We start from the raw sequence: 27394 nt of genomic DNA, 5'->3' as shown, positions 1-27394 counted from the left end.
GCCCCAGGGCCGTGAAACAGGAGCCTGGGTGATACTTCACAGAAGTTTGGAACCATTAATTTCAGTAGTAGTACCAAAATATTAACCCGTGCCGATTATTATTAAACCAGGTAATGATGGAATAATGTAATTAATACAAAGAACACACTGCAGTAAAATGGCACACATCATTAGTTAAATCAGTCATTCAAGTAAACTGCGTTCTGAGGAGTCTGACCCTAATTAAATAACTAATTACATTCTAGTATACTGAGGACTGCAACCTTGTGGCACAGGAACAGAATACTGAATACAACAGTTATTTATCCATTTTCCTATTTTCTTTTTGGTCCGAAAGCTGAAAATTATTTAATGAGTCATTAAACAACAAGAGACCTACCAGCACACACAAATACATGGATGACACAAAACCTCAATTTTAAGCTCCTGAAGTGACAGGAAGCAATTAGCAAAGTCAGGGAAAACAGGCTGGAATATGACACCTGATTCCAAGGCTTCGTACTGCGAAGTGAACTGAAGTGCAGTCACACTCATAGGAAAAAACCACAGTCATTCTCGCCACGGAGAACGGCACCTCTTGCAGTTATATTCAAATGCTTTACAAGCACACATTAGTCATTCCCCCCTCCTCCTTCTCCCCAGCCTCAGGCATCTATCTTCATTTGGGATGAATCATCCCCTGGAGGGGCCCATCTCTCCACCGATGACACAAGAAGCTTGGGCAGAGCTTCATCTGGCTAGCTGGACTCCAGGTGAGAATCACCCCTGGAGAAATATCAACCATAACATCCATTACGTCAAGAAGGTTCAGAAATAGCTTTAATGCAAATTCACCAATTCTCATATGCATTTCTCAGTTCCCGAGTGACTTGTTTTTCCACTGTGGTTGAAATAAATTCCCATGGCACTGGGGACCAGCAAAAACCCTACATCCCCTGCAAGTCCCCCAGCTGGGTTTGATGTTGCCCTCTCTATAGGAAATAATTCCAAGCTGTCAGCTGAAGAGCACTATACCCTTAATGCTGTTTATGTAGGTTTCTGAACAAACTTCGAGGGGATTACGTAGCTCAGTGAATCTGGCTCAGTTCTTTTCCAAATATAGAACAGATGACTTGCAAATGAGTTCTAAATTCAGCTCAGTGGTTTTCCCGTCGCTCATATTAAAAGCTTCATATAACAGGACCTGATCCAAAGACCACTCAAGTCAATAAAAAGATTACCACTGACTTCAGCAGGCTTCAGCTGAGGCCCATAATGCTTTTTATCTTCAAGGTATTTTACAGGCATTTTAATTAATTCATCTCCAATCCTTCCCTCACCCGTGCTGGGGATGTGCAACCCCCTCTGCACCCAAAGGCCACGCGAGTCAGGGAGGTGAATCCTCCAGTTCAGCATCGTGCTTCCAGCATGGGCCGTGCTTTAAGTAAGCGAGGGTTTTAGGCGCACTTGTCAGAGGCAGCACTATACGTCTCATTAGGTGGGAATACCAGTGACCCGGCTGGCACTAACACTTGTGCACCAGCAACTCCCACTGCCGTACCGGGTTATGCCCACGTGAGCCGCGGCGCTGGTCTACGCAGCCGGCCTCGGGAGCTGTTTGCTGGACAAAAGAAACCGTCTGTGCCCGTGAATCTACTCGCCTTTCTGTATTTTCACCGATCAGACACGGTCCTGTCTGCACACCTTTGGTTGCTGGGGCCTTAATGAATTCTTTGAACAGCAGAAAACACCTCGGGCAATCGATTTGTTTCCACCGTTTCCCACCTTCCCGAGCAGTGCCAGAAGGACGCCTGCGCCTCGCCACGGCAGAGGCGGCTCTGCGTGTCCCGCCGACGCGCGGCATCGGGCTGCAGCTCGGCACAGCAGCTCGGATTAATCAGGCACGGCAGTGGCCTTCCCCAAACCACCAGTGCGTTCCTCTCAGCCTGCCCTGCTTCAAAGAGATGAGGAGTTTTTCTCCACCTGTAAATTACGCTTCCAGGATGAAGCACCCAAAACCCAGAAACCCTCTATAAACTGATATTACTAATTAACTATTTATCACGTCAAAGAAAAAGAAAATGGCAGCCTCTTTACACAGCTACCGCAAGCTGCTGATTTGACCAATCTATCCTTATTTCAGCTGTGCTGCACCTCTTTACAGTCTATGATATTGCAGCCCATGGAGCAGAAACTACAGTTTCTTTTGCCATTGAACCTCTGCTCCAAGTTGGTACGTACTTAAATTAATGGATTTTACCAATTTCAATCCCCTTTATGATTTATGAAAGCTGAGGATCAGGACTTGCAGATTCTGTTTTCTAATCAACAGTTTATTACTACAGAGGTTCAGAAGCTGAGGAAGAAATTAGCCAGGGGAAGAGGAGAAACTTTCCGTAAGCAGAAGTGCACGACGACAGTAAGTTTTAGAAAAATCAGGCAGTTTGCCCAGGAAGCTTAAAAAGGGGAAGTTTGTCCTGTCACAGTGCTGAAGGAAAGGCAGAAAAAAGTTTGTGTGTGAGGCTGGCAGAAAAGCAAATGAACAGAACTGAAGATGAGACGCTGAATATTCAACATGAAAGCAATGCGACAAAGTGTCAGTAAAACAGTGGACATGGCCCACAGGCATCTCTTGACAGCTGATTGCCATCTCCTCCTCCATAATTTGTACCGGAAAACCCAGATGGAAGCGTTGGCCTACAAAGCACCCGGGGCACGTCCGCATCCAGCTCACTCCAACTTCGTTCCAAACACAGGGGGGCTATTTTATATACACAAAAACTGGATTTTGCTGATCTTTGAAAGGCAGAGATGCACAAAAATAAAGACACGTATAATACACGTACCACAGCCTAAGATGCCGTTGTATCCGATAACCTCTCCATGCACAGGCAATGGATGCCCAAGGGTCTGCAGGCCACAGGCTGAAAAACACAGCTGACACTTGAGCAGTAATAGCTGCTGTTACATGTGGCCTGTTCTCCGCTTGCACATTACCCTGATGGAGAACCTCCTGGGCCTGATTAAATTAAATCACTCCTAATAAATCAGCACTGAAAAATACCCTGATTCTACACTCCAGTTTCCCAGAATTTGGGTCATTACTACACTCCTATGCAGCCAAACCAAGACATCCGCCGGATGAAGTGACCAGCTAATGACAGCCCTTCAAATACAAACTCACGCTGAAATCAGAACACAGGAATACTCTTCATTAAAATCATAATCCACTTACTAAAACCTTCAACTGAGGTCAATGGGGAGAGAGAAGCAGAACTCAGGAGGCTCTTCAGCCCAGCCCAGCTCTAGCTGTCCTGCCAGCGAAGCACTGGAGGGGAGAGCACAAGACGCCACCCCATCAGCGGCAGCAAGCAGGCTACAACTGCGCCTGGCTGCCAGCATTTCTACGGACCGTAACAACTCCTAGCAAGAGATGAGATCCTGGGATACTAACACGTTTGCGAAATGCCCCCCTTGGATCAGCGGCAAAGGCAGAGTGCCAAAACGCAGGACTGTCTAGAGGCAAGGCCCAAGGCACAACCGGCGGAATAAGCATATGAGCTCAGTGACTCGGCACGCCAGATTTGCTCTCGAGCTAATGGAGATGATGTTAGTAGGAACCCCAATACTAGAAAGAATGAAACTTGTCTTCCAAGAGCAAAGACTGAACAATGCCTCAAAAAGTGTCTTATGAGCTACACAGCAAAGCAGTTTTTGTTCTGTTCCCATATGGATCTGGAGGAGAGGAACAGGCTGAGTTTGCAGGGCTAGAAAAAGCTGCGAGGCACTGAGCACTGCCCTGCCTGAGCCAGTGGAAAATGGAAAGGACCCGACCTCAAAGGCCAAGGCCGTTAAGCCTTGTTCTCTACGTGATCAGCGACAACAGACTTGACTCACACATGGAGACCAGCGGGGACAAAAAACCCCCACCAACCTCCCCCCTTCCAAACCTCAGCGAGCACAGAAAGGCCTTGTTTATAAATTTACAATACTGCATAAAAAGCAGTAGATAGATCCATACCTCCCTCCTCACCTGCCCTCTGCCCTTTAGGGGCTGAAATCCCCGTTGGTCAGGGGCCAGCTACCAGCCAAAAGGAAGTGAAAAATCAGCATTCCTGGCACAGCCTTCCTGCCCCAACTGAGAGCTGCCTTAATGAGATGCTTCGCTAAGCTGTTTGGCATTTCACCACCATTCATGCCAAGATATCAAAGAGGTTTTGATTAAAAATAATTACATTCACTTTTAATTACATCCTTTAACAAAATGAATTTTCAGCAGAGAGGGAATGTGATGTGTTGCCGTCTTTAAAGATGGTTGAGAAACACGTGGAAGAAGTCTGCGGGGAGAAGGGGGTACGACATCAGAAATATCAGAGAGTAGTCCTCTGAAGAAGCACGGCTATACAACATTTCAACTACGGCTCTGAAGTGAGACGCGCCTCCGGGACCCACCTTGGCTGGATTGAGCGCAGTGATGACCCACACGCAGTAGGCGTTGTTATCGTACTGTACCGGGTAGTTGGGAGAAGTTATCACACCGCTGGGACCACGAAGGTACGTATCACACATCCTAGCTGTGAAGAGAAAAACAAGAGAGATGCAGGAGTGAGGTCTCTGAGCTTTGGGATGTATACCGTGTTCTTTGTTTATGGAGGAGAGAGAAGTAGAGATGCAGACAGTATGGAAGTGGGGGAGAACTGCTGCTCTGTGTTGTTTTCACTAACCAAAAGATTCATTTTTTTCCCAGGTAACATCAGAGAAGGAGGATTTGTCTGCGATGACTAGATGAGTGGGGTGTTTCCAGGGGCTATCAAACAGATGGGCCACCAGACCAACCAACAGCGACCCATTCTCTAGTGCTCAGACTGATTTTATTTCTTTTTCACTATATTAAAGCCCTCACAGAAATACTTTCATATCCAGGACAATAAAAGCAACTACATGGAAGATGTGATTCCTTTTTAATATCCCCAAAGACAGTATTTCCATTCTTCACTGCAGGTCAAAAAAGATACTGCGCTGCATTTATTATGTAGGGGCTGACTTCATTCTGGTACGACTGTGGACTCAGAACCAAGATGGCAGCTCAATTTTGTATCTTAAAAACACCTTTGGCAAAGTAGAAGCTGAAAAGTGCTCCAGTGGGGAAATATTTGCCTCTGGTATTCCTCTCATGTAATTCTTAACCAGAAAAAGTGAAGAACAGCGTCCTGGTTTTGGAACTGCCTCCGCTGTAGTGACAGATCCTCAGAATTAATTTATCTCAAATCTCAAAGGAGCCATATTTGCACATGTGGCATCTGCAAGGGTTTTTTTCCCCACTCCAAACAGCAATAAAGCATGGAAAACGACCTCCTGGCCAAACTGTTTCACTGCACAAGTGGCCACAACGGAACATGAGGAACACCGAGAGGCCGCCTGCCCCTCCCACACGACCCCCTCCCGGAGACCGTTACACACGTCCCAGCCTGCCCTACAGAAAAAAAGGTAGAGCCTGTTATTCCCATTTTAAAAGCGGGCAACAGGAGCACAACGGGATTAAGCAAGTCTCCCCAGGCCCCAGAGGGAAACCGCTGGAGATGGGGAAGCTGAAAAACAGTCTCCCAACAGTGGGAAGACATTTGATCCCTGGGTATTAGAGATCAGTCCGGTCCAGGGGGTTAAAAGCTGGCTCACCAGGCTCCAGATTTCTGCAACTTGAGAGAAACTCAGTGCCCGATAACAAAATGGAACAAACAGAAAAAAGTGGTATAAAGCTGAAATAAAAAGCAAATGGGAAACTTTTTCAAAAAGGAAAAAAACCCAAAAAGTTAGCGGTTAAAAAACCCTAAGTTGATTCACAGAATCATAATAATGCAGGCAAATCCCTTCTTATCTCTTGCAAGAGGACGCCGTAAGTTTCCTTTATAGTGTAACATATTTATGCCAAATATCCTCTTACACTGATTCAATTTATTCTAGGCTTGTTTCAAGAATTAGATGGGTTTCCAAAGCCTTGAAAAAAATCTGCAGATGAAATTAAAGAAAAAAGAACTGAAAAAATACCAATTTATAACTTTAAGAGCTTTAAAGGGATTTAATTAAAAATATTACAAGTTGTTCATTATTAGCATTACAAATATCTCAATTATGCATGCCACTTTTTAGAGGCAGAGAGGGAATGAAAACAAAATGGCCAAGGGCAAAATGGGCATGAGGTTTTTTTCCCCACTGAAAGAAAACTTCGTTTGCTGCTGGCTCGTGGCTGGGCCACGGGATAATCAGGATCGGGCTAGTGGGGAAGCACAGTCTAAGTAATCCCACATCGCTGCCTACTAGCACCAAGTTCCATTTAACGGACTCTCCCTCCATCTTAGCTTTTCCAGATCTTGTTTCAGGCTTTCACTTTTTCTCCCCTCTCCTCCTCATCCCATAAAAAGAAACACCTGGAATAGAGAGAACAGAAGGGGACAGAAAGCATGTGAAGAGATGAGGACGTAGTACAGGGTATGAAGGACACAAATATAACCTGTTTGGTCCAGAGCTAATAGCTTGTAAGGCTCCACAGTTAAAGGAAAGAGCTTTATTAGTTTCATTATGCAGCAGGAGCAGATGTTTTTCCTTAAACCTGCATTTCTGGGTTCAAAAAATTGCATGAGAACCAAGCAAAGGTTTCTTTCTCAGGCTTGTGCTGAAAAGACTGAAAAATCTGAACCATATTACTCTCACTCAGCCAGAAAACAATCACCGTTAGAAAAGAATAAAGATCCCATTGACTTTTGACCCCGAAGCTGGCAGGACCAAGCTCCCATTTGCAGGAGCACGAGCGCGCCCAGGGCAGTGCTGAGCACGCGGCAGTAGAGAGCCAAGTTTCCCAACAGGCCGCGAGCATCGAGACGGGGCTCTTCTGGCCATGGCCCTTGCCCGAGGCAGGGTCTGGAAAGCGCATCTGCACCGTGGGCCACACAGCGGGCTGCGGTTAAGAACCAGCCGCGGGATCCTAACCGAGCGATGACAAACTTGAGGGCAGAATGGGTGATGCAGGAAGGAGGCATTAAGGAGAGGGGTTCTCTCATGAGTCCTAATAACTCAGATTTTTTGTGCCTTCTCACCTCTGCACACTGGCCTGTGGTCACTCCATGCGACAATTATGTCGCTCACTCTCTTACAGGTGATGCTCTTGGAGCCTTGTAAATCATAGCCCTCGTTACAGGTGAACTGGATGCTGGAGCCCAGCCTAGCGGACAGAACAAAGGGAGAAGTTAGCAACCGAGACACTTCTGCAGCAACAGGTTTGTCACTTACTTTTTATTATCCCAGTGATTTTCCAAATTGTGAACAGAGGGAGTTCACTGGCCCTCCAGGCAACAGCAGAAATGAATGAGGGGCAACCTTTCGCCTCATGCATTTACTCGTGCTGGGCACTGTTTGCCTGAGGTGCTGATAGTCCAAGAACAGATTTGAGTCTTTCAATGCAACTTCAGTGGGCATTTTATTCAGTGCAGGAGCACAGACTCAGCCCCAAGAGATGACATGCTCAGCATTCTTGCAAAGGGAAAAAAAAACCCAACAAATCTAAACCTTTATCCACTACTGAAAAATTTGTCCTTTATTCTATCATTTCGGATTCAGGTCATTTGCTGGTTTAAGCCAACGCTGCCTTATTCACTGAAGCGACACAATGCCGGTTTACAGGAGCTGAGAATTTATCCTATGGCATTTAGGGACTATGGGGAATTCCCTTTCCTCCACCCTCACCCCTCCAATCCATTTTTCTGGATTTTAGGAGAATTTGATAGACTCGGGTTAAATTGAAAGACTCTTCTAGTGAACAAAACAGCCATCGACAGCAAAGTAAGATTAAATATCGATTCACTATTGCAAACAGCACGCTGATTCATTCCTGCACACTTTCAATGAACACTAGCAACTACAAGGAAATAACAGCATTGTTTTAAACTTTGTAAGAAAACAATTGTCTACCACCATGTCTTTACTGACAAAGAACTGTGCCAGTGCTTGGGGAAGCCACCTCAAATTCACTAGGGGCAGGGCCATGCTGTGACTTAAGCTAATTTGAGAAGTGATTTTTTTGCTGTTTAAGACAGTTCCTTCTGCACTTAACTGGAGGGGGGAACGACAACAGGCATGGATTATACAAGCCTGGCTAAACGCCCACGTTGTGAAAAGAGAACTACTGAGAGATCGTTGCAGATCCTCATCTGGGGCACAGTCTCCCAAGCACACACGTGCACATTTATACGCACTTGTTCTACACCACTAGTCTCAGCAAGCTTTTCAGACGTAACAATTTAGAGGTGTGCAGATGGTCTCTAAAAACAGACTACGTAACGCCAAGGAGCACACACAATGGTTACAGAGAGCAGCTTTGCAGCAGGCATAAACATGCACGTAAAAGATTCTTACCTAAAATCGTTGCCTATTCTTTTGCCTCTCTCTGGAATCCCAGGGTCTGGACACATATTATGTCCCTGGGACACACCAACCTGAGTTACTACAAAGCAAAAACAGCACATACAGAGACAGAATAGCAAAAGAAACATTCTTTCATCAACTGTCTTGGTGAACGTGGAGAGAAAAATGGCAATCGGTAGCTCAAAAACCTGAACGTGTTCCATTTTGTTTAGAGAAAAACAGCTTTAGAAACAAATGTGACTGGAATCATTTCAGCTCAGTTTATACACCAAAGCATTTTCTAGGAAATGCCAGCTAGGGACGCGGTTTTCCCTCCGTTCCACTACAGAAGTATCTTTGAAAAGAGTTTTTTTTTCATCCTGCAAAATTACATCAATTAAACAGCCCATTTCCAAAGCCTGTGATTAAACTGGCCACCTGCGACACGACCAGGTGACAGCCTGCCGCCCCTCCAAACCCGTCTGAGCACTGCCAGCGAAAGGAAACAACTCAATGGGAAGGTAGGTGTATGATCCCAGGGAAAAAAACCAAGCACAGAACAAAAGGGAGAAAGGAGAGGGAAATGCAAGTCTAGCACTTCAAAGCAAGTAATTTAGTTTGAATATGAAAAATTTTATGGAGCAACCTTAATGTAACTGCCAACAAACATGAAATCTATGAAGTGGTGATCAGCACTGATTAAACACCTTCAAACTTCATTCTCTATCTCCCCGCGCCCACCTTCCCCACCCCCCCGCAGTCTGTCAAGTGGCGCAAACAAGCATTCGAGCGTTGATCTGGGGTGGATAAAACCTGGCTGGCTCCCGACAAGGATGGGATGAGATCTGGAAATATGCTGATTTCCATTTTGAATTCCAGCAACTACCAAAATGCACGATAATATGGGACAAAGGGGCGGTTTTGTCACGGAGTTGAGAAGTTTATGTGACTCAGTTTTCTTGTTTCACAAAGGGAAGGACGCAAAGAAAATAAACCCTTCTTGGCGTTGAGGCTGAAGGAGCAAAGCATGAATCTTAAGCGAGCGTGGTTCCGTTCGACCTCTGCCTGACACTAGATTAATGGAAAACCCCTCAGTTACACTTCAGGACACACTGCGTTAGCACAGTGCCCCAAAGACCACTGCCAAATGGATGATAGCGCGGTGACAAAAGCATGTTTCTCACACCAGACACGTTTGGTTCAACAATTTGAGGTCTGCATGGCACCGGACACGGTGAAAGATATGGAGGTGCGTGCACATAAATATTGACATCGGAAGATAAGCACATGGAGTGTCTACACAAACACGGGCTGCACAGCATGAGCGCACAAAAAGGCACGACCATCAAATATGGTAATTATGCTTTGGTTAATCACACCGTGCGCAGTCAGGCACTACAGCCGGGAGATGTAACACCATTCCTAAAAGGACAGGCGGATCACTCTGCTCCCACTGGTGCGGGGCTTTCATTTGCGCACCTACACCAAACTGCTGGCTACCTACGCTGAAGGCGTTACAGCTTCTGACCTCCTCCTCAGCGCTAAGCACTAACAACTCATCCCATCCCCTGTGATTCCCAAGGGGCCTTTGTGCCTCCCGGCTTCCCTCCCCACGCCACCTCCCAGCCCGCGGTGCTGGCACCAGCCCCCCGCACTGAGCACAGCTGCCGCGCCGCCGGACCCCAGGGCCGGGGCTGTCCCTGCCGTCCTCCTCCGGCACAGCCCCCGCACAGGGCTCCCTGTTTCGGCGCGACGCTATGGTGCTCCACAGTCTCCTCCATGCGTTTGAGGGCAAAAGAGGAAGCAAGATATGGCTTTATAGGAAACCAGCCTCCTGAGAGATTGCGTTCCCTCTTCTGCATATTCATAACCTCACGGAAAGCTCAGTCGTGTGGACAAGCAGAGACACCAGCAAGAGACAGAAGCATGAAAGCAGCACACGGTCTCTTTTGATGGCTGCGTTTTGTAGCGACAAAGCCTTGCTGCCGGCTTTCACAGATTTTGATGATTCTGAACGTACACCAGAGTCAGAAGGAAGGGAGCCCCCGCCCACAGAAGGGATTCGTCTCTGATATTTTCAGCAACCGTGCCCTGATACTGAAGCAGCCACAACAAAACCCTGCTCCAGGAGCAGGTATCTCCAGCAGGCCTGAGATGCAAAATAATTCGGTGATCCTTCTGCAAATGAAAGCACCAGCTTCCGAGAGCCCTTCTGCTAGTGCCTGAAGTGATAAGCTGCTTCTGAGAAACGAAAGGTCAGCTCAACAGAGACACCGTCATCCTCAGGTTTCCTAAATCACTACCTGCCTACGCAAATACGACTGTGCGTACAGATATCTCCAAACAAAGTAAAATTAACGGTGGGATAGAGTGTACAAACTGGGTTGTATGTCACAAGTCCATATGGTATTTAAGGAAAAGTGCTAAGATTTCTCATCTATACCTTCTCCAGAGTAAAACCCCACTGAACGAGATATGCCTATAAAGTCCACATGCACAAAACCAGCTTCTGCAGACACGTCTGCAGTCAAACACTTGTACGCTCTTCCTTGCAGAGTGGATTACCAGATTGCCTTTCCACATCAAATTCTTTCTGCCACGGTCAAAAGACTATCCAGACAGCATCTTTCTCGCCCGTGTTAGTTACTCTGCACTGGTATCGCAGCCATTTGTTACGTCCCACATCAGACGACAGCGAACCTTGAAGCCCCTGATTCACAGCTTCAGGAGGAAGCAAGGCTACGGATGACCAGCAAAACCCACAGGCGCCAGCGGGCAGGTTGTTCCTTATCAATCACATTTCTGGAGACTAAAACCAGTTCTTCCCTTGTTAGCTAGCATTTTATTAATATCTTTGTAACACGTGGAGGTAAACCAGAAAAGAGGTAAAACAGAGCAAGGGGGAAAGGAAAGATAATCTCCATATCATGAGAGCTGGGACATTTTACTTGTAAATGTAAAACAGAACAAAAGAGAAGGAGAGGATGGATTAGATGGTCCCTTATAGAAATTTTTGTTCTAAACACACACACGACCATAACTAAATCAAAGGTTATAAACCATATTTGTTATGCTGAGAACTTGCTGTCAGTACTGTGTTCATCTTCCTGAAGGTTCGGCTGATCTATGCCGGGGCTGTAGCACTCCAAAATGAATTCTTCAAGGTTACCAGGAAAACAATAGATCTTAAAAACGGTGATGAACTGTTCAATTTCTACATTATAGGCTCAAGGATTCTCTCCCCGAAACCACGGAACTAGTCTTCCACCCCTTCATTGTCCTCCTGATTTTTTCCAGCAACTTCCTTCTCATCGTGTATTCAATAACCGCCAGTTATGGTTGCTCTGTTTGCCACAATAATTTACTCCATCTGTTAAAAGAACTGAAAACCTTCTTTAGTTCCCTGTATCTCCCTGTGTTAATGAAGAAAGTTCACTGATAGATTCCCAAGGGACAATTTTTTATTGAATTTAGGAATGCGAAATATGAACTACAAAATAAAGCAGCATCCAGAAAGGTTTTACAAAGACTCAACATTTCTCAGCATGAGAAATACAGTGAAAGCAAGTGAGCTTTTCTACTGGCATGGGGGGGGTGGGGAAGGAAGGACTGTAGCAGTAATTAGTTGTTTTAAGAAGGTTAATCTTTAGGATCACACTAAGGCTTGCAGTTACTCCATGCAACCACCCGGTCAAGTTAATGGGTTACAAACCCAGCCCCAACAGCCGGAGGAGCTGGCCTACTGACAGCGTGCTCACCCCGAGGAAGCGCTCACTGCCTTTCGGATCCAGCAAGGTCCTTCAGCACCTGGCAACCACACGTCAAGCATTTCCAGAACCTCATGATACTGATCCAGGGACCAAATACTCACATGTCTAGCAATACGCGGGTGTGAGAAAGGCACGGACCTGGGCTGTGAGGCCCTACCACTGCAGAGGACTGCTTCCAGCTGGGAATTATTTACTTGGGGAATTCTGAACCCATATTCCACACCTTGTTGCTATCTCAGAATAGTTCAGAAGCATGCGAGTTCGAAAACATTTACAGACTTTCAGATTTTAAAGACCATTTGGAAAGACCGTGTTTGCAGCATGCCCTACTTAAATCAAACACAGCTTCTTGCAAAGCTGTGCTGCCTAGTGCTGGAAACCCAGGGCTGGCTCCTCTGCTGCTCAGGACTCTGCTGGTGCAGTACGGCAGGGACCCACGGACGCACATTCGCACCTCAACGTCTGACGCAGAAAGCAGGCTTGCTGCAATGCTGGGAACATCTAGAAGCTTCCATATACGTGGCTGAGACCTAAAACCGGTCAATGCTTCCGAAATGACTTTGCGTTTGTACATTTAAAACAGATTTTGACAAGTCTGAATACACACAGAACTTGCACTGCTTCATACGAGCCCTTCCAATAATCTCCAGCAGTGCGTTTTTGGGTCATTCAAAGGTCAGAAAAGCAACTTTGATGCTGTTTTGTAAAAGCAAAGTACCATGTTTTTCCCACTGTGTGAACACGGAATATACACGTTTATATACCGCACGCAGTAAAAGATATAATCTCCTAAATGCAATCTAAAATTTAAAACTATTTCTTACACCTTATTCTCCAGAGCTATATTATCTTTCCTCTAAGAATGATTAAAGTAAGATGTCCAATTAATTTTAGGGATGGTGAGCAGCACAAGGCACTTGATTTCAACTTCAAATAAACATGTTTGACTGCAACCGAACACAATCAGCACCTCCCCCCAAAATTCCATATTTTTATATAGTCTTTTTCTGAAATAGTACCAACAGCTGTTACGTGACTACATTTTGCCTCCATTCAGACACACGAAACACACAGGCTTTAATCTGGCCAGGCAGGATTTGGCAGCCAACGACAAGGTCCGTCCAGCAGAACAGAAATCCTCTGAAAGCCCTGCGGGGTGTTTGGCACGTTGCTGCAAGCTGCCTGACGTGGCCACAGATCCCTCAAAGGAAAAATTTGAGGACAGGTGCAAAAAGCACCAGAAAGCAGTGCTGGTAAGAAAGCCTTTGAAAATAAAGCACGGCATAGCTCTAGCTACTACCGAGGGACACAGGAATTTCTAAATTTCTGATATTTGAGCCAGATGAAATAAGAGTGACAGCAGCATACTTCACAGATCTTTAATCAGCCTGTCCCACCTGTATTATAACTATCTCCGATGCACACGCAGACCCACAAGCTCATGGAAGATCCAGAGAAGGCGCATGGCTAGCCATGCAAATCAGAAAAAGCAAGGGAAGAAGAAGATAACATTTTGGGCTCCATTTTCTGAAAATGAACCATTTTCTGAAGACATCTCCTCCGGAATCAGCATTTCTGAAGTTGAAAATTTACTGTGACAGAAGTGTGACAAGCAGAAGGCTGTGCAAGATAGAGGTTAATCTGGGTTTACAATCCAGACCTTGCTGAGAGCAGCGTACACGGAAGGGGCTGAAGGCACGAGGGTTGTGGCCAGCACCGTGCTGGTGACGGAAGGGAATTTGGGCCACAGTACTATCACCATCTATATTATTATAGCTTAATAGCTTTCAGGCTAAGCTGCCTTCCTACGCTCTGTTTTGCCTTATCAAATATGACAAGATTAGCACTACACAAGATGCTGAACTGACAGCTTTGAAGACTGGAGCCTGCTCTCGTTGGGTGAGGATGAACTGGGCAGAGGCAACAGGTATGTCCTACACTTTTGCCCTCAGGAGCGGAGCATGGCTAGGACAGAGCAGGACACTCTGGAAAGGGAAGTTCAGTTGCTGCCTCTCGCTCAGCCTTCAGCGCCTTGCCCCGGAGCCCCGGGCAGGGACAGTGCTGACCACGGTCAGGAGCAACAGGTACAACTGCTACGGGGAAGCAGCCTGGCATTCCCAGGAAGGAGAAACGGGAATCCCAGATATTCTCAATTTCAGAATACTTATATACAGTAAACTAATGACTCCAAACCAGGCTAACATTTTTCACTCGGCAAAGACTCCCTTTCCCACGTTCCCCAACACCCAAGACAGCAGAAATCCCACTCCAAACACATCCTTTTGCCTCCGGTGCCCACACAAGCAAAGCTAGCAATATTTTCCAACAGAATTTCATTCTCAGTTAAGTGAGCTGAAACATTTATTACAATTAAATTCTTCTTGGCAAGAATATATTATAGTACCAGGAATATGTTGCATACAGGGTTTTTCTTAAAAGTGAATTAATTTTCTCTAATCATGCCCCACCATCTTCTGCTCTGGATATTTTGGGCAATTTACATCCCACTATTTAGATTCCTCATTGGGCCTTGCTCCTGAAAAACTGGAGACTACAAGCACTCTCCTGTGAGCCTAGAAGTGAGCCATTTTCATTTCAGCCAGACAGCGAGTGATGTTTTAAATTCAGCTCATCCATTTTTTCTGAACTGAATTTTGCATCCAAAATTCAGGCGAGTGAAATGTCCAAACGGTGCCTCTTTGATGGGTGTAATGGACTATGCAATAAAATGAGCAATTACATCCTCTCCTCTAAAAACTATTTTAAGTAATGCTACGTTCTGCTCCTATTTGAATTTATATAAAACATAAACTCAAGTTAATTCAGATCCCCTGTTTAATCTTAAGAGTCCCCTTAAGAGCCCAGTTGTTTCTCCAGAGTCATACGCATGAAGAAACTATGAGTCTTGCTTCTGATTTCAAAGAACCTGATGTGAAGATGAAGGGACCTAATGGATTCACTTCCTGCAAGAGGAAAACACAGCGGTGACAAAGCGACGCTCTGAGCATGCCTCTAACGTACCCACCGCTATGCACACTGAAAGGGAGTAACTAACTGGGAGACCATAAAACCAGCATTCACAGCTCTTGCACAGCAGTGGTATGATTTTTCTGCAGGGACAGTTAAATAAAACAGAAAAAGAGAGAGACTGCTATTGCCTCCGCAGATTTTCTAGTAGGTCGGTTTTGGTGTGGTTCCTCATCCCTACCCCTAATTTTACAATAGTAACATTAAGTCAGTTTTCAAAATAATTCGCAGTTTGACACTTTCCACTCTAAAAGACAACAAGTCGTGAACCCCAGCCTGTCACTGAGCAGTTAGCATACAGTATATATTAAATGCACACACACCGATCCCCTCCATTCCCACTTTATCGAGTTAGTATATGCTTGTGAATAGAGCACTGGAAGGAAGTGATGCAGTAATGCAGAGGGAAGAGAGGGGAAAGCATTAAAACTTTTAAGAGTGACAAAGTTTTAGAGATTACTGGAAAGTCAAATGAAATGTTCAAGGAGATCATTATTCCAAGACAGCGTAAGGAGGAGCCAAAAAACTTACACACTGATGTCTTCTGGTTGTTGTCCTTGCTGGGCATCAGCTTCACCCCTCTGGACTTCAGTTCGATTTGCTTTTTCACTACAGAAACAGATTTAAAACAAAGAAGAAGACAAGGAGAAGATTTAGCTAAGCATTAGGGATTATTTAAAAATAAAGTGAAGCCACAGTTGTACACCACCCACAATGCTGGGTACCCTGCATCTTTCCCTTACAGCTCAGATGATTTATCCTGATCCCACAAAACCATTAGGGCCCCCTTTTCCTTTACTGTGGTAGGTCTGGACTAGTGTCTTTGGGGGTCTGAGCCAAGCTGACCCAAGTGGAATATAAAACTTGGGCACGTGACCCCCATCCCTCTGTAAGCAAGCCATTTTGATTACCATACTAAAAACGGGGAACAGGCAAAAAGGAGGCTCTAAGGAACTTCAGGGATCCTGAGAGTAAAATGCTGAGTTATCTTCGCCCAGTTTTACTGCAGCAGTTATTCCATGAACACATTACACAGTAAAGCCGTTCTCTGCTTCTGTGGGAATACAGCACTCAAACGAACACCCCATAACCTAAAAATTGCACATGATCTGCATAAATAGCAGACTCAAAAAGGCAGTAAAATAGCAGGAAAAAGGGCTATATTAAAACCATATTATTGGCAAGGAGAAGAATAAATTTACAGACCCACTAATAGCCACAGGCACATCACTATAAAATCTGCACGGTGACGCTACCAGAGGTCCTGTTGTGACCATTCGCCTCCCTGCTCTGAACCTCATCCAGAAGATGAGAGAACATACAAGGGTAGCAACAAGATTTCTACCCACCCATCTATCCATTGCCAAGACAGTCCCATCCTTCTTCACAATATGAAAACTCCCCACATCACGGAGGAGCTATATTTTTTTATTATCTGGACTTGGCTGTTACTGACGCTCTCTCTACACAAGAGGGTTTTGCACAAAACCCACACTGTCAAAACCATCTGGATACCGGTGGAGAGAGAGAGACAAGGGCTTCCTGCAGCTCGCACACAGATATTCCCGACTAGCACACAGCAGAATCGTTACTAGCATCGCTGAAGTTAATGTGGTTAAAGAATAGCTTCACATCAGAAAGCATGATGTCCAAATCACTTTACAGGATCTTTTTCTGATGAGCCAGTCCTCATCTATGAAGAAAAACAGTCCATCTTCCACTTCAAGCTGTTCTTTTCGTGTTCTTTATCTTGTCATACTTTCATCCCTAAATTAGCACATTTCTAAGACAAAGTTGTCAAGAAAAATTACCGATATAACTAACAAGTTTTTTTTAATCATGCTTTTCTGGCTTAAAAAGAAAAAAAATCTGTTTATAACATCTGTTTGCAGGAGCTTCAGAGAGGGAGATGTCAAGCATTATTCCTTGAAGCTCACCTAAGGTAGTGCTTCTCCGAGCTAGCTGCTAGCTTGGAGCTTTTTGTTCGTCATTTGCTTACAGCTTTTTGCCTTCTCTTTAAAGCAGCTGACTTCAAACTGGAGGTCCACATTAGCTTAAAAAATATTCATGAAGAAAAGCTTATTTGGCTCATGTCTTTCTTACTAGTATTAGTATCTTTAATCTTTTGGGGGGGGGGTTGCCTTTTTAAGAGGGGAAAATAATTAACAGTACACCACTTCCAAAGCATATCTAACACACAACTGTTTCTTTTTTACTGTAAATCCACCTGCAAATGCACAAGGAGAAAAGCAGCAGGTCACAGAATGCCCCAACAGCCACCTATTCCTCCAGGTCACAGTATGGGGATGCTGGGGTATTTGTAGTCTGACCTCGAGGTTTTTAACAAGTGCACTGTATTGAGGGACAAAAGAAAGGACGTGGGGCTACAAAAGCTAAAATTTCTGGGCAAGTCTGGAACCTATTTCTGCCTCAGCTAGAACAGTGACAGCTTTAAAACACAAATGAGCAATGGAGGACTCTACTGAAGGCCCCGGGGTTACAGGGCTACCTCGCGTGCCCTCTCGCCTGTGCCTGAGGACCAGTAGCCAGCAATCAGTTCATCGAATCATAGAATCACTAAGGTTGGAAAAGACCTCTGGGATCATCAAGTCCAACCCCCAACCCAACACCCCCAGGCCTCCTAAACCATGTCCCCAAGTGCCATGTCTACATGTGTTTTGAAGCCCCCCGGGGACGGTGACCCCCCCCCACTACTCTGGGCAGCCTGTGCCAGGGCCTGACCACTCTGGCAGGGAAGACATTTTCCCTCATCTCCAACCTAACCCTCCCCTGACGCAGCCTGAGGCCGTTCCCTCTCACCTGTCACTGGTGACTTGGGAGCAGAGACCAGCCCCCCCCTCACTCCAGCCCCTCTCAGGCAGCTGCAGAGAGCGAGAAGGGCTCCCCTCAGCCCCCTCTTCTCCAGGCTAAACCCCCCCAGCCCCCTCAGCCGCCCCCCAGCACACTTGTGCTCCAGACCCTGCCCCAGCCCCGCTGCCCTTCTCTGGACACGCTCCAGCCCCTCCAGGCCCTTCTTGTCCCGAGGGGCCCAAACCTGAGCCCAGCACTCGAGGTGGGGCCTCCCCAGGGCCGAGCACGGGGGCAGCTGTGCTCCAGCTCAGGGCAGCAACCGGTAACACCTTGCAGCAAAATACTAGATAGGGAGTGGGGAGAGTTTATAGGGTCCCTCTTACAGGCACTCCACAGCCTTTTTCAGAGGGGGGTCACGTCTGCCACGATGTTGTGTGCAAAGCCGCCGGCACCCTCCTGTTCAGCGCAGCGGGAGCAGCCACCGACCCGGCCGCACCCGCGTAAGCGCCCTGCCGGAGGGGGGAGCCGCACTCCCCCCGGCTCCCTCGGCAGGACGCGGGGTGCCCCGGAGGCGTCCGCCGGCCCGGGTGGGACAGCGCGGCGCCGGGGCCCCCCGCCCCTCGCTGGAGCTGCAGTGCAGCACGCCAGCTGCCGCGAGGACGAAGCGCTGAGGCGGCCCTGTTCTGCTTACCCTCCATAACCCTGCGGTTAATGGTTCTCTGGCGCTTTCCAAGCCAGTACAGGAATAACCTCACAGTCACAGCCAATATTCCCGCCCAGTCAATAAAATACAGTCAAGCCCAAGTATCTAGGGTTAAGCGTGAGCTACTGCAGGATGTACAATGGCTTGTGACTTTGCAGTATCTAATTCATTGCTCTGTAAAGCGCCTTGGGGCACCTTCAGCAAAAATAATTTCCATTTTTATACAATCCGCGACTTCCCTTGCAAGTTACTTTATACAACTACCAGTGAATTTTTTTTTCCTAGCCACACACAGGAAAGCACAGGTCTGTTGGTTTCTGCATGATAAAGCAAGCCTGTAGCCTTGGAGCACAAGCAAAGCTTGCCGGTCACCCGCCTGTGCCCTGCCCACACAGATTGATGCTGACACCATGGACGGGGTGATGCATCCCCGGGAGGGTCAGCGCTTCTCGTCAGGGCACGCCGACTGCTGAACGACAGCAGCTCCAATCGATTTCGCAGGGCTGCTGAACGTCCCAAAGTCCAGCAGAAGGCAATCGGTACAGAGAGTTCACGACTTCAACCCATCCGGGCCTTGCACACAACTGCAAATTTTTAAAAGGACACACTAAATAACAAAGGTCCGCCCTTATTCATGCCTGTCTTCCCAAACCCAGCTAACAGAGAGAGCCCCACTCCAAATCTGTGACTAATAGAAAACCTAGCTCCAGAACACCCAACAAGTAATGAAAACAAGCAGCAGAAACCAGACAGTCATTACTAAGGACCAGTCCTAAAATACAGAGACTAAACCACATTACCCCTGAAGTATACACTCCCCTGATTGCATCGAGTCTCTTTCAACAATAATTGAGAAAGAGGGATCACTATAATACTCTCCTCTTAATCCTTCATTTTGTTTGTGACATGGAGACATAATGATGAAAGTCAAGCTTTACAAATTACTCAATTTAGATTAGAAGTCAGAATACAATATCACTTGCTTAAAAAAACCCCATAAACAAGACTCCTACTCTGCCCTCAAAAATCCAGTATATAAAAATCTATTTTGATTATACATTTGAATGTGGAACAGTACTACAAAGGACTGTGTCAGGATAATTGGATGAACAGAAATTCTTCTGTTTTCTGGAGGGTTTTGCTACTCATATGTATCTGATAGATCTAATGGAATACTCAGTGTCCTGTCAGATTTGAAAGATGACATTACAAAGCTTTTCCACCAAGCAGGCAGTCTGGGGTGTTTCTTTTAAACCATTTCATGTTGTCCTAAATGAGAATTTAAGGAGACATTTATTTATTTTTAATTTTGAAAACAGCATTTCAGCAAAAATCTATTCCATGAACCTCTGTTCCCCTTCCTGGGGGATTGCTATTAAACACGGACTTGCCTGAATCTCTTCTCCTCCTGCTGGGGTGTTTTAGTGTTATCTGGGTGTGGAATAATCGCTGGAGGTGACTTCGAAATTAAACTTATGTTTTTAGAAAAGGTACAGCATGGAAGAAGCTGTCAGGGTGGGGTGCAGCTGACATGCGAGGAATCCATTCCACGGAAGGTCCCTAGTGACCACAGGTGTCGGCAATGCCAGCAGAACTTGGCGTACCGACTCTAAGAGGAGTTGTCCGGGGGGTGGAGCGGTGCGGAGGCATCGCGGCCAGGCTCTGTGATAAATGGGAACTCGTGGTACCCTGGAGCTGGTGCGCTGCGTATTTGCTACCCTGGGCCAACAGGCCGTCATACTTTTGACAAAATGCTGTGCTTTTGGTCAACTTTGCTCATTATATTATCACTATAATACCAAAGCACACCTCCATCCCAAAAGTTACCCGCCTCTAAGGCGCGACCACCCCTCACTGGGCACGCGCTTTGAATTTCTTCTAGTCTACGCTTTTAGAAGTAAAGCGAGGAAATTCTACCCCAATCATAATAAAGGTATATACGACTAGAGTCACTCAAGCTCCACCTGAAAGGTAAAAAATAGTATAAAATGTCTGAAGAGAAAGAGGATGTTAGGGAAGATACCATCACGTACCGCTCTGACTTCTGGGAGCAGGCGATGGGCTGAGCCTCCTTCCCCGCCACTGGGACGCCTTTAGGTAAGATTGGAAACCTCTAGAGAGTCACTTTAAATCTCTAACGTTGCTTTGCTTCATATTAGAGTCGCTTCGTCTTTGTTTAGCATACTTGTAGCCTAGCAGCATACTCATACCTTTGGCATTTAGGTGTGTCTTGTAACCAGCAATCTTATCCCCGGTAATCCAGAGAACCTGTGTATCTGTGCTTTAATAAATTGCACTATTCATTAATCTAGCCATGATTGTTCTCATTGAACCCGACCGGCCTGGGCATCTGCCAGATTAGTTACTAACAACAAATACTCTGATGAGCGGTTGCTTCTACAACCCTTCGAAAATAAACCATTGACCAAGTCTGAGACTAAGACTGGGCTTAGCCATACCTAGACTCCTCTCGGAGAAGGAGTTGAAGAAGAAAGGGGGTCCCTGCGTGAACCTCGGGACTCAACGGTAGGGTCTCTCCCCAGCCACTCCTCAGACTCCTACCATTAACGCAACACTGGGATACGAGGATGTGACAGCAGGTCGCTTCCAGGGTTTGTTACTCGCATTGGAGGGGAAGAGAAACACCCTCAAATGCAACCATTTTGAAATTCCTCGTTTATGCCCCTGTCAGCTGGCCTAAGCAAGGGTTCAGTAGGAATCAGAGCCTGCAACAAGCACCAGAATTTTCCTCTTTGCCTCCGTCCCAGGATTACCCAGGAGACGCAGCAGGTTGCACGGCATAAGCCATCACCCCTTTGCAGCTCAAAGGTGTGATCCAAGACGAGGATTATCAGATCTGTCAAAAATTAAGCGCGTATATTTATAGCCATACATGTATCCTTAAAAGCCATCTATGTGGTGCAGTGCGTGCAACAGACAGTTCATCAGACCATTATTAAAGGCGACATGTTCTGCTGGTGTTCTGCGCTCTGCTACGGGCTGGAACTCCCCCACATCTATCACATCTACCTGCCTACCTGAGGGTGGAGGACAGGAAGGGAAGGGAATGGGGCGGGGAGACCAATAAAAGATGCAATTATGTGTTGGTAACAATCAGCTAAAAAGCAATTTAGGATCCAACTTATGTAATAAAATATATGGAGAGATGGACTACCCCAGCCAGAGCATTATTTAGGTCTGTTCAGCATCATTTTAAATTCAGCAGCTTTTTCATTGCCTCATTTACAGCACCTCATTGCTGCACTGATGGAGGGGACGACGGGGGACACCTGGCTGAGGAAGGCACTTCTAGCTTGTCTTCCTAGCACCTGCAGGTACACGGCACCTCTTTGGGAGGGAAGGCAGGAGACGGAACAAGATAAAAAGATCAATGCACTGATTTCTCTATAGCCCCTTTTATTTGCTTTTACAGGGTGTGGGGAAAAAGGTATTTGCCAGAATACAAGATTCACCTTATATAAAAGGGAAAAATATTTTAACTCTGCCCAGAAGGGAACAAATTCACTGTATTCAGCAAAGATAACCAGTATACAGGCTGATTATATCTAGCCTTGCTTTTACAGTCATAAAGAGATTTCCAAATTAGGGCACGGATTAGAAAGAGCTGAAATAGAACACACAAAGAAGGCGTTCTGCAAAAACTAAGTATCAATGTTAAACAAGCTGGAAGGGAAATTATTTTCTTATAGATGATCAGCAAAGCCAGATCCTGCCTCAGAGACCACAGGATGTTAATAAATGATGTATATACATGTCTTTGGAAAACAGACAACAAGTTAGATTCATCCTAACCCTCTCTTCCTTCTCTTGGACAACCCCGGGGTCTGCTTCATCTCTCCTGCCGAAAAACACATTTTGGTTGCTCTTTGTTATATGGCGTTTGTCATGGTTTCAGCTGCGATAGAGTTAATTTTCTTCACTCTAGCTGGTATAGTGCTGTGCTTTGAAATTAGCATGGAAAAAAAAACCTGTTGAGATAACACACAGATGTTTAGGCTGTTGTTGGGCAGCGCTGATACTAGTCAAGGACACGTCTAGCTTCCCATGCTCTGCTGGGTGCACAAGAAGCCGGGAGGGGAGGGGGCACAGCTAAGAGAGTGGATTCAAACTGACCAAAGGGATATTCCATATCATGTAACGTCATGCCCAGTATGCTACCTGGGAGGGGCTGGCCGGGGGAGGGAGGGAGCAATCGCGGCTCGGGGACGGGCAGCGTCGGTCGGCGGGTGGTGAGCGGCTGTATCGTTCGTGTTTCTGCGTTTTTGTTCCCTGTTTTCCCTTTCCTCCCTTTTCCCTTTTATTATATTAACCTTACTGTCATTATTATCATAATCATTTATCATCATCATTCTATTGTAGTTATTAAACTGTGCTTATCTCAACCCACAAGTTCTTTTGCTCGTCCGATTCTCTTCCCCATCCCACAGGGGTGGGGGGGGGGTGAGCGAGCGGCTGCGTGGTGTTCAGTTGCCAGCTGAGGCTGAACCACGACAGTCTATTTTTGGCGCCCAACGTGGGGCAAGAAGGGTTTGAGATAATAACAGTTGCTGGTCACAGCATTGATTAATCTGCTCGCAGTATTAGCTTGTCCAGTCTTTACCATGCTGATTGTAAAGTACATGTTAAAACTTGCTGTTGGTTCTGTCAGCTGGCTGTGCTCTGCAGTGATTAGAGATATTTTGCCTAGGAGACTTGTTATTAAAACACTGGCCTTGACTGTTATCAGTTATTTAGGTTTTGCATGGAAGCCGTTACTGTACTACAGCTACCACCTCATGGAGGCAATTAGCAATTATACCTCCTCCTCTGAGGAGTTTTTTATGGAGGAAATACAGAATGGCACCGTAGCTAATATCTTATGTAATGTCTCCTCCCTCCTTACAACAACTTTTCAGTATCTTGAACATCCTTGTGTAGTTAAGATACATCTGTTGATATTGCTTTGGCAAGTGGTATCAGATCTGTCTAAGGTTAGTAAGCAAGTTAAGAATATAATCCAGAGATCTGTCCCAAGGCTTGATAGCTATGCGTGGCAGGGTATGTGGGAAAGTATGGGCAAATGCCTAAGACGGTGGGCACCCCCCATGGTGTGGGACTTCACCCCTGAACAAGTGCAGAATCCTGAAAAATTAGTAGAACATTTGGAGGAAATATGTTGTCACCCTGGCAATTCCAGAGACATACAGATCACTGCCATGTGCTGGGGTCTGGCTTATGCCTATCGAGCCCTATTTAACACTATTCAGTACCCCCAAGGGAAAGAGAAAGGAACTACTCCAACCCCAGCGACAAGCACTGCGGCCACCCAAACCGCCGTGACAGAGAATGCAGTTACTCCAACCCCGGTGATGAGCACTGTGGCCACCCAACCTGCCGCGACAGAGACTGCAGCTACTCCAACCCCGGTGATGAGCACGGCGGCCACCCAACCCGCCGCAACAGAGAATGCAGTTACTCCAACCCTGGTGACGAGCACTGCGGCCACCCAACCCGTTGCGACAGATACTGCAGCTGCTCCAACCCCGGTGATGAGCACGGCAGCCACCCAACCCATTGCGACAGATACTGCAGCTGCTCCAACCCCGGTGATGAGCACGGCGGCCACTCAAACCCCCACGACAGGCACTGCAGCTACTCAAACCCCAGTGCCAAGCGTTGCAGCTGAACCAGAGGACCAACCTGTGCCAGTATCAGTCGCCCCTATACGCAAGAAGAAATCATGGAAGAGAAAGTCAACTCGTTTAGAAAGAGATTACGATGAACCAGGGCCATCACGAGAAGAGGAGGAGGAGGAGGAACCATGTGTACAAGAAACGGAAACTACCCGATCTCTATCCTTGAGTGAGTTGCGGGATATACGGAAAGATTTCGGGCGTCATTCAGGTGAGCACGTTATCACCTGGCTGCTCCGATGCTGGGATAATGGGGCCAGTAGTTTGGAATTAGAGGGGAAGGAAGCCAAACAACTGGGATCCCTCTCTAGGGAAGGGGGCATTGATAAAGCAATTGGAAAAGGAACACAAGCCCTCAGCCTCTGGAGGCGGCTCCTGGCCGCAGTGAGAGAGAGGTATCCCTTCAAAGAAGATATTGTATTTCGCCTAGGAAAATGGACGACCATGGAGAAAGGCGTTCAGCATCTAAGGGAATTAGCCGTGCTTGAGGTGGTTTATGGTGACCTGGACGATCAACGGTCCTCCAAAGATCCAGATGAAGCCGAGTGCACACGACCCATGTGGCGGAAGTTTGTACGGAGCGCACCATCCTCGTATGCAAACTCATTGGCAGTGATGTCCTGGAAAGATGACGAGACACCAACGGTGGCTGAGTTGATTGATAGACTCCGGGAATATGAAGCGAATCTCTCTTCCTCGCTCGTCTCTGCTGTTGAGAAACTGTCCCGAGAGTTCCAGCAACTCAAAGAAGATATGTCCTACTCCCCACCAGTACGGACCAGTATCTCAGCCATTAGGAGTAATCGTCCCTTGGCTCAAGAGAAGGGATACACACGACGGGGCACCCTATGGTTTTACCTGCGTGATCACGGAGAGGACATGAAGAAGTGGGATGGAAAACCTACCTCAGCCTTAGAGGCACGGGTACGTGAGCTGCAAGGGAGAACAATTACTCAGGGAAGTTTCTCCAGGAGAGCTGCTGCCCCAGTTTCCCGTAAGCAATTCTCTAGACAGAGGAGCAGAAGTGCTGATGGCCTGACTGATCTTAACAGAGACACCCGTGATTCATACCTACCGGAAGTGAGTGATGAATACTATGATCAGGACTAGGGGGGCCCTGCCTCCAGCCAGGTGGAGGAAAGGGATAACCGGGTTTACTGGACTGTGTGGATCCGATGGCCTGGCACATCTGACCCACAGGAATATAGAGCTTTAGTGGACACCGGTGCACAGTGTACCTTAATGCCATCAAACTATATAGGGGCGGAACCAATCAGCATTGCTGGAGTGACAGGGGGATCCCAAGAGCTAACTGTATTGGAGGCCGAAGTGAGCCTAACTGGCAATGAGTGGCAGAAGCACCCCATTGTGACTGGCCCCGAGGCTCCGTGCATCCTTGGCATAGACTATCTCAGGAGAGGGTATTTCAAGGACCCAAAAGGTTACAAGTGGGCTTTTGGTGTAGCTGCCTTGGAGACGGCGGAAATTAAACAGCTGTCTACTTTGCCTGGCCTCTCGAAGGACCCTTCTGTGGTGGGGTTGCTGAAGGTCAAAGAACAACAGGTGCCGATCGCCACCACAACAGTGCACCGACGGCAATATCGCACCAACAGAGACTCTCTGATCCCTATCCACGGGCTCATTCGTCGACTGGAGAGCCAAGGAGTCATCAGTAAAACCCACTCACCCTTTAACAGTCCCATATGGCCAGTCCGGAAGTCTAATGGAGAGTGGAGGCTAACGGTAGACTATCGTGGCCTGAATGAAGTCACTCCACCGTTGAGTGCTGCTGTGCCAGACATGCTAGAACTTCAATATGAACTGGAGTCCAAGGCAGCCAAGTGGTATGCCACAATCGATATCGCTAATGCATTCTTCTCAATCCCTCTGGCAGCAGAGTGCAGGCCACAGTTTGCTTTTACTTGGAGGGGGGTCCAGTACACCTGGAATCGACTGCCCCAGGGGTGGAAACACAGCCCTACCATTTGCCATGGACTGATCCATAATGCTTTGGAACAAGGTGGAGCTCCCGAACACCTACAATACATTGATGACATCATCGTGTGGGGCAATACAGCAGAAGAAGTTTTTGAGAAAGGGAAGGAAATAGTTCAAATCCTCCTGAAAGCTGGTTTCGCCATAAAACAAAGTAAAGTTAAGGGACCTGCACGAGAAATCCAGTTCTTAGGAATCAAATGGCAAGATGGTCGTCGTCAGATCCCCATGGATGTGATCAACAAAATAACAGCCATGTCTCCACCAACCAGCAAAAAGGAAACACAAGCTTTCTTGGGCGTTGTGGGTTTTTGGAGAATGCATATTCCACACTACAGCCTGATCGTAAGCCCCCTCCATCAAGTGACCCGGAAAAAGAATGATTTCAAATGGGGCCCTGAACAACAACAAGCCTTTGAACAGATTAAACGGGAAATAGTTCATGCAGTAGCTCTTGGGCCAGTCCGGGCAGGACAAGATATTAAAAATGTGCTCTACACCGCAGCCGGGGAGAATGGCCCTACCTGGAGCCTCTGGCAGAAAGCACCAGGGGAGACCCGAGGTCGACCCCTAGGGTTTTGGAGTCGGGGATACAGAGGGTCCGAAGCCCGCTATACTCCAACTGAAAAAGAGATATTGGCAGCATATGAAGGGGTTCGAGCTGCTTCAGAAGTGGTTGGTACTGAAGCACAGTTGCTCCTGGCACCCCGACTGCCAGTGCTGGGCTGGATGTTCAAAGGAAATGTCCCCTCTACACACCATGCAACTGATGCTACGTGGAGTAAATGGGTTGCACTGATCACCCAGCGGGCTCGAGTAGGAAACCCCAGTCGCCCAGGAATCTTGGAAGTGATTATGGACTGGCCAGAAGGCAAAGATTTTGGAATATCACCAGAGGAGGAGGTGGCACGTGCTGAAGAAGCCCCACTGTATAACAAACTGCCAGAAGATGAGAAGCAGTATGCCCTGTTTACTGATGGGTCCTGTCGCCTTGTGGGAAAGCACCGGAGATGGAAGGCTGC

General features: G+C 46.9%; 1 protein-coding gene across 1 annotated transcript in view; it reads right to left on the bottom strand.

Moving 5' to 3' along the window:
- The window catches only part of CSMD2 (CUB and Sushi multiple domains 2), a 358465-nt gene that overhangs the window by 148114 nt on the left and 182957 nt on the right, over positions 1–27394 (bottom strand). The window contains exons 8-11 of the mRNA XM_064471428.1: positions 15702–15779; positions 8386–8473; positions 7071–7195; positions 4432–4553 (exon numbers count right to left, since the gene is read on the bottom strand). Of these exons, the coding sequence (XP_064327498.1) occupies positions 4432–4553; positions 7071–7195; positions 8386–8473; positions 15702–15779 (413 nt within the window). The remainder of the gene's footprint in view (positions 1–4431; positions 4554–7070; positions 7196–8385; positions 8474–15701; positions 15780–27394) is intronic.

This window comes from Phalacrocorax carbo, chromosome 22, assembly GCF_963921805.1.
Source record: "Phalacrocorax carbo chromosome 22, bPhaCar2.1, whole genome shotgun sequence".
Taxonomy (NCBI): Eukaryota; Metazoa; Chordata; class Aves; order Suliformes; family Phalacrocoracidae; genus Phalacrocorax; species Phalacrocorax carbo.
Note: the sequence above shows the minus strand (reverse complement) of the source record. Positions and strands in the feature narration are given on the sequence as shown.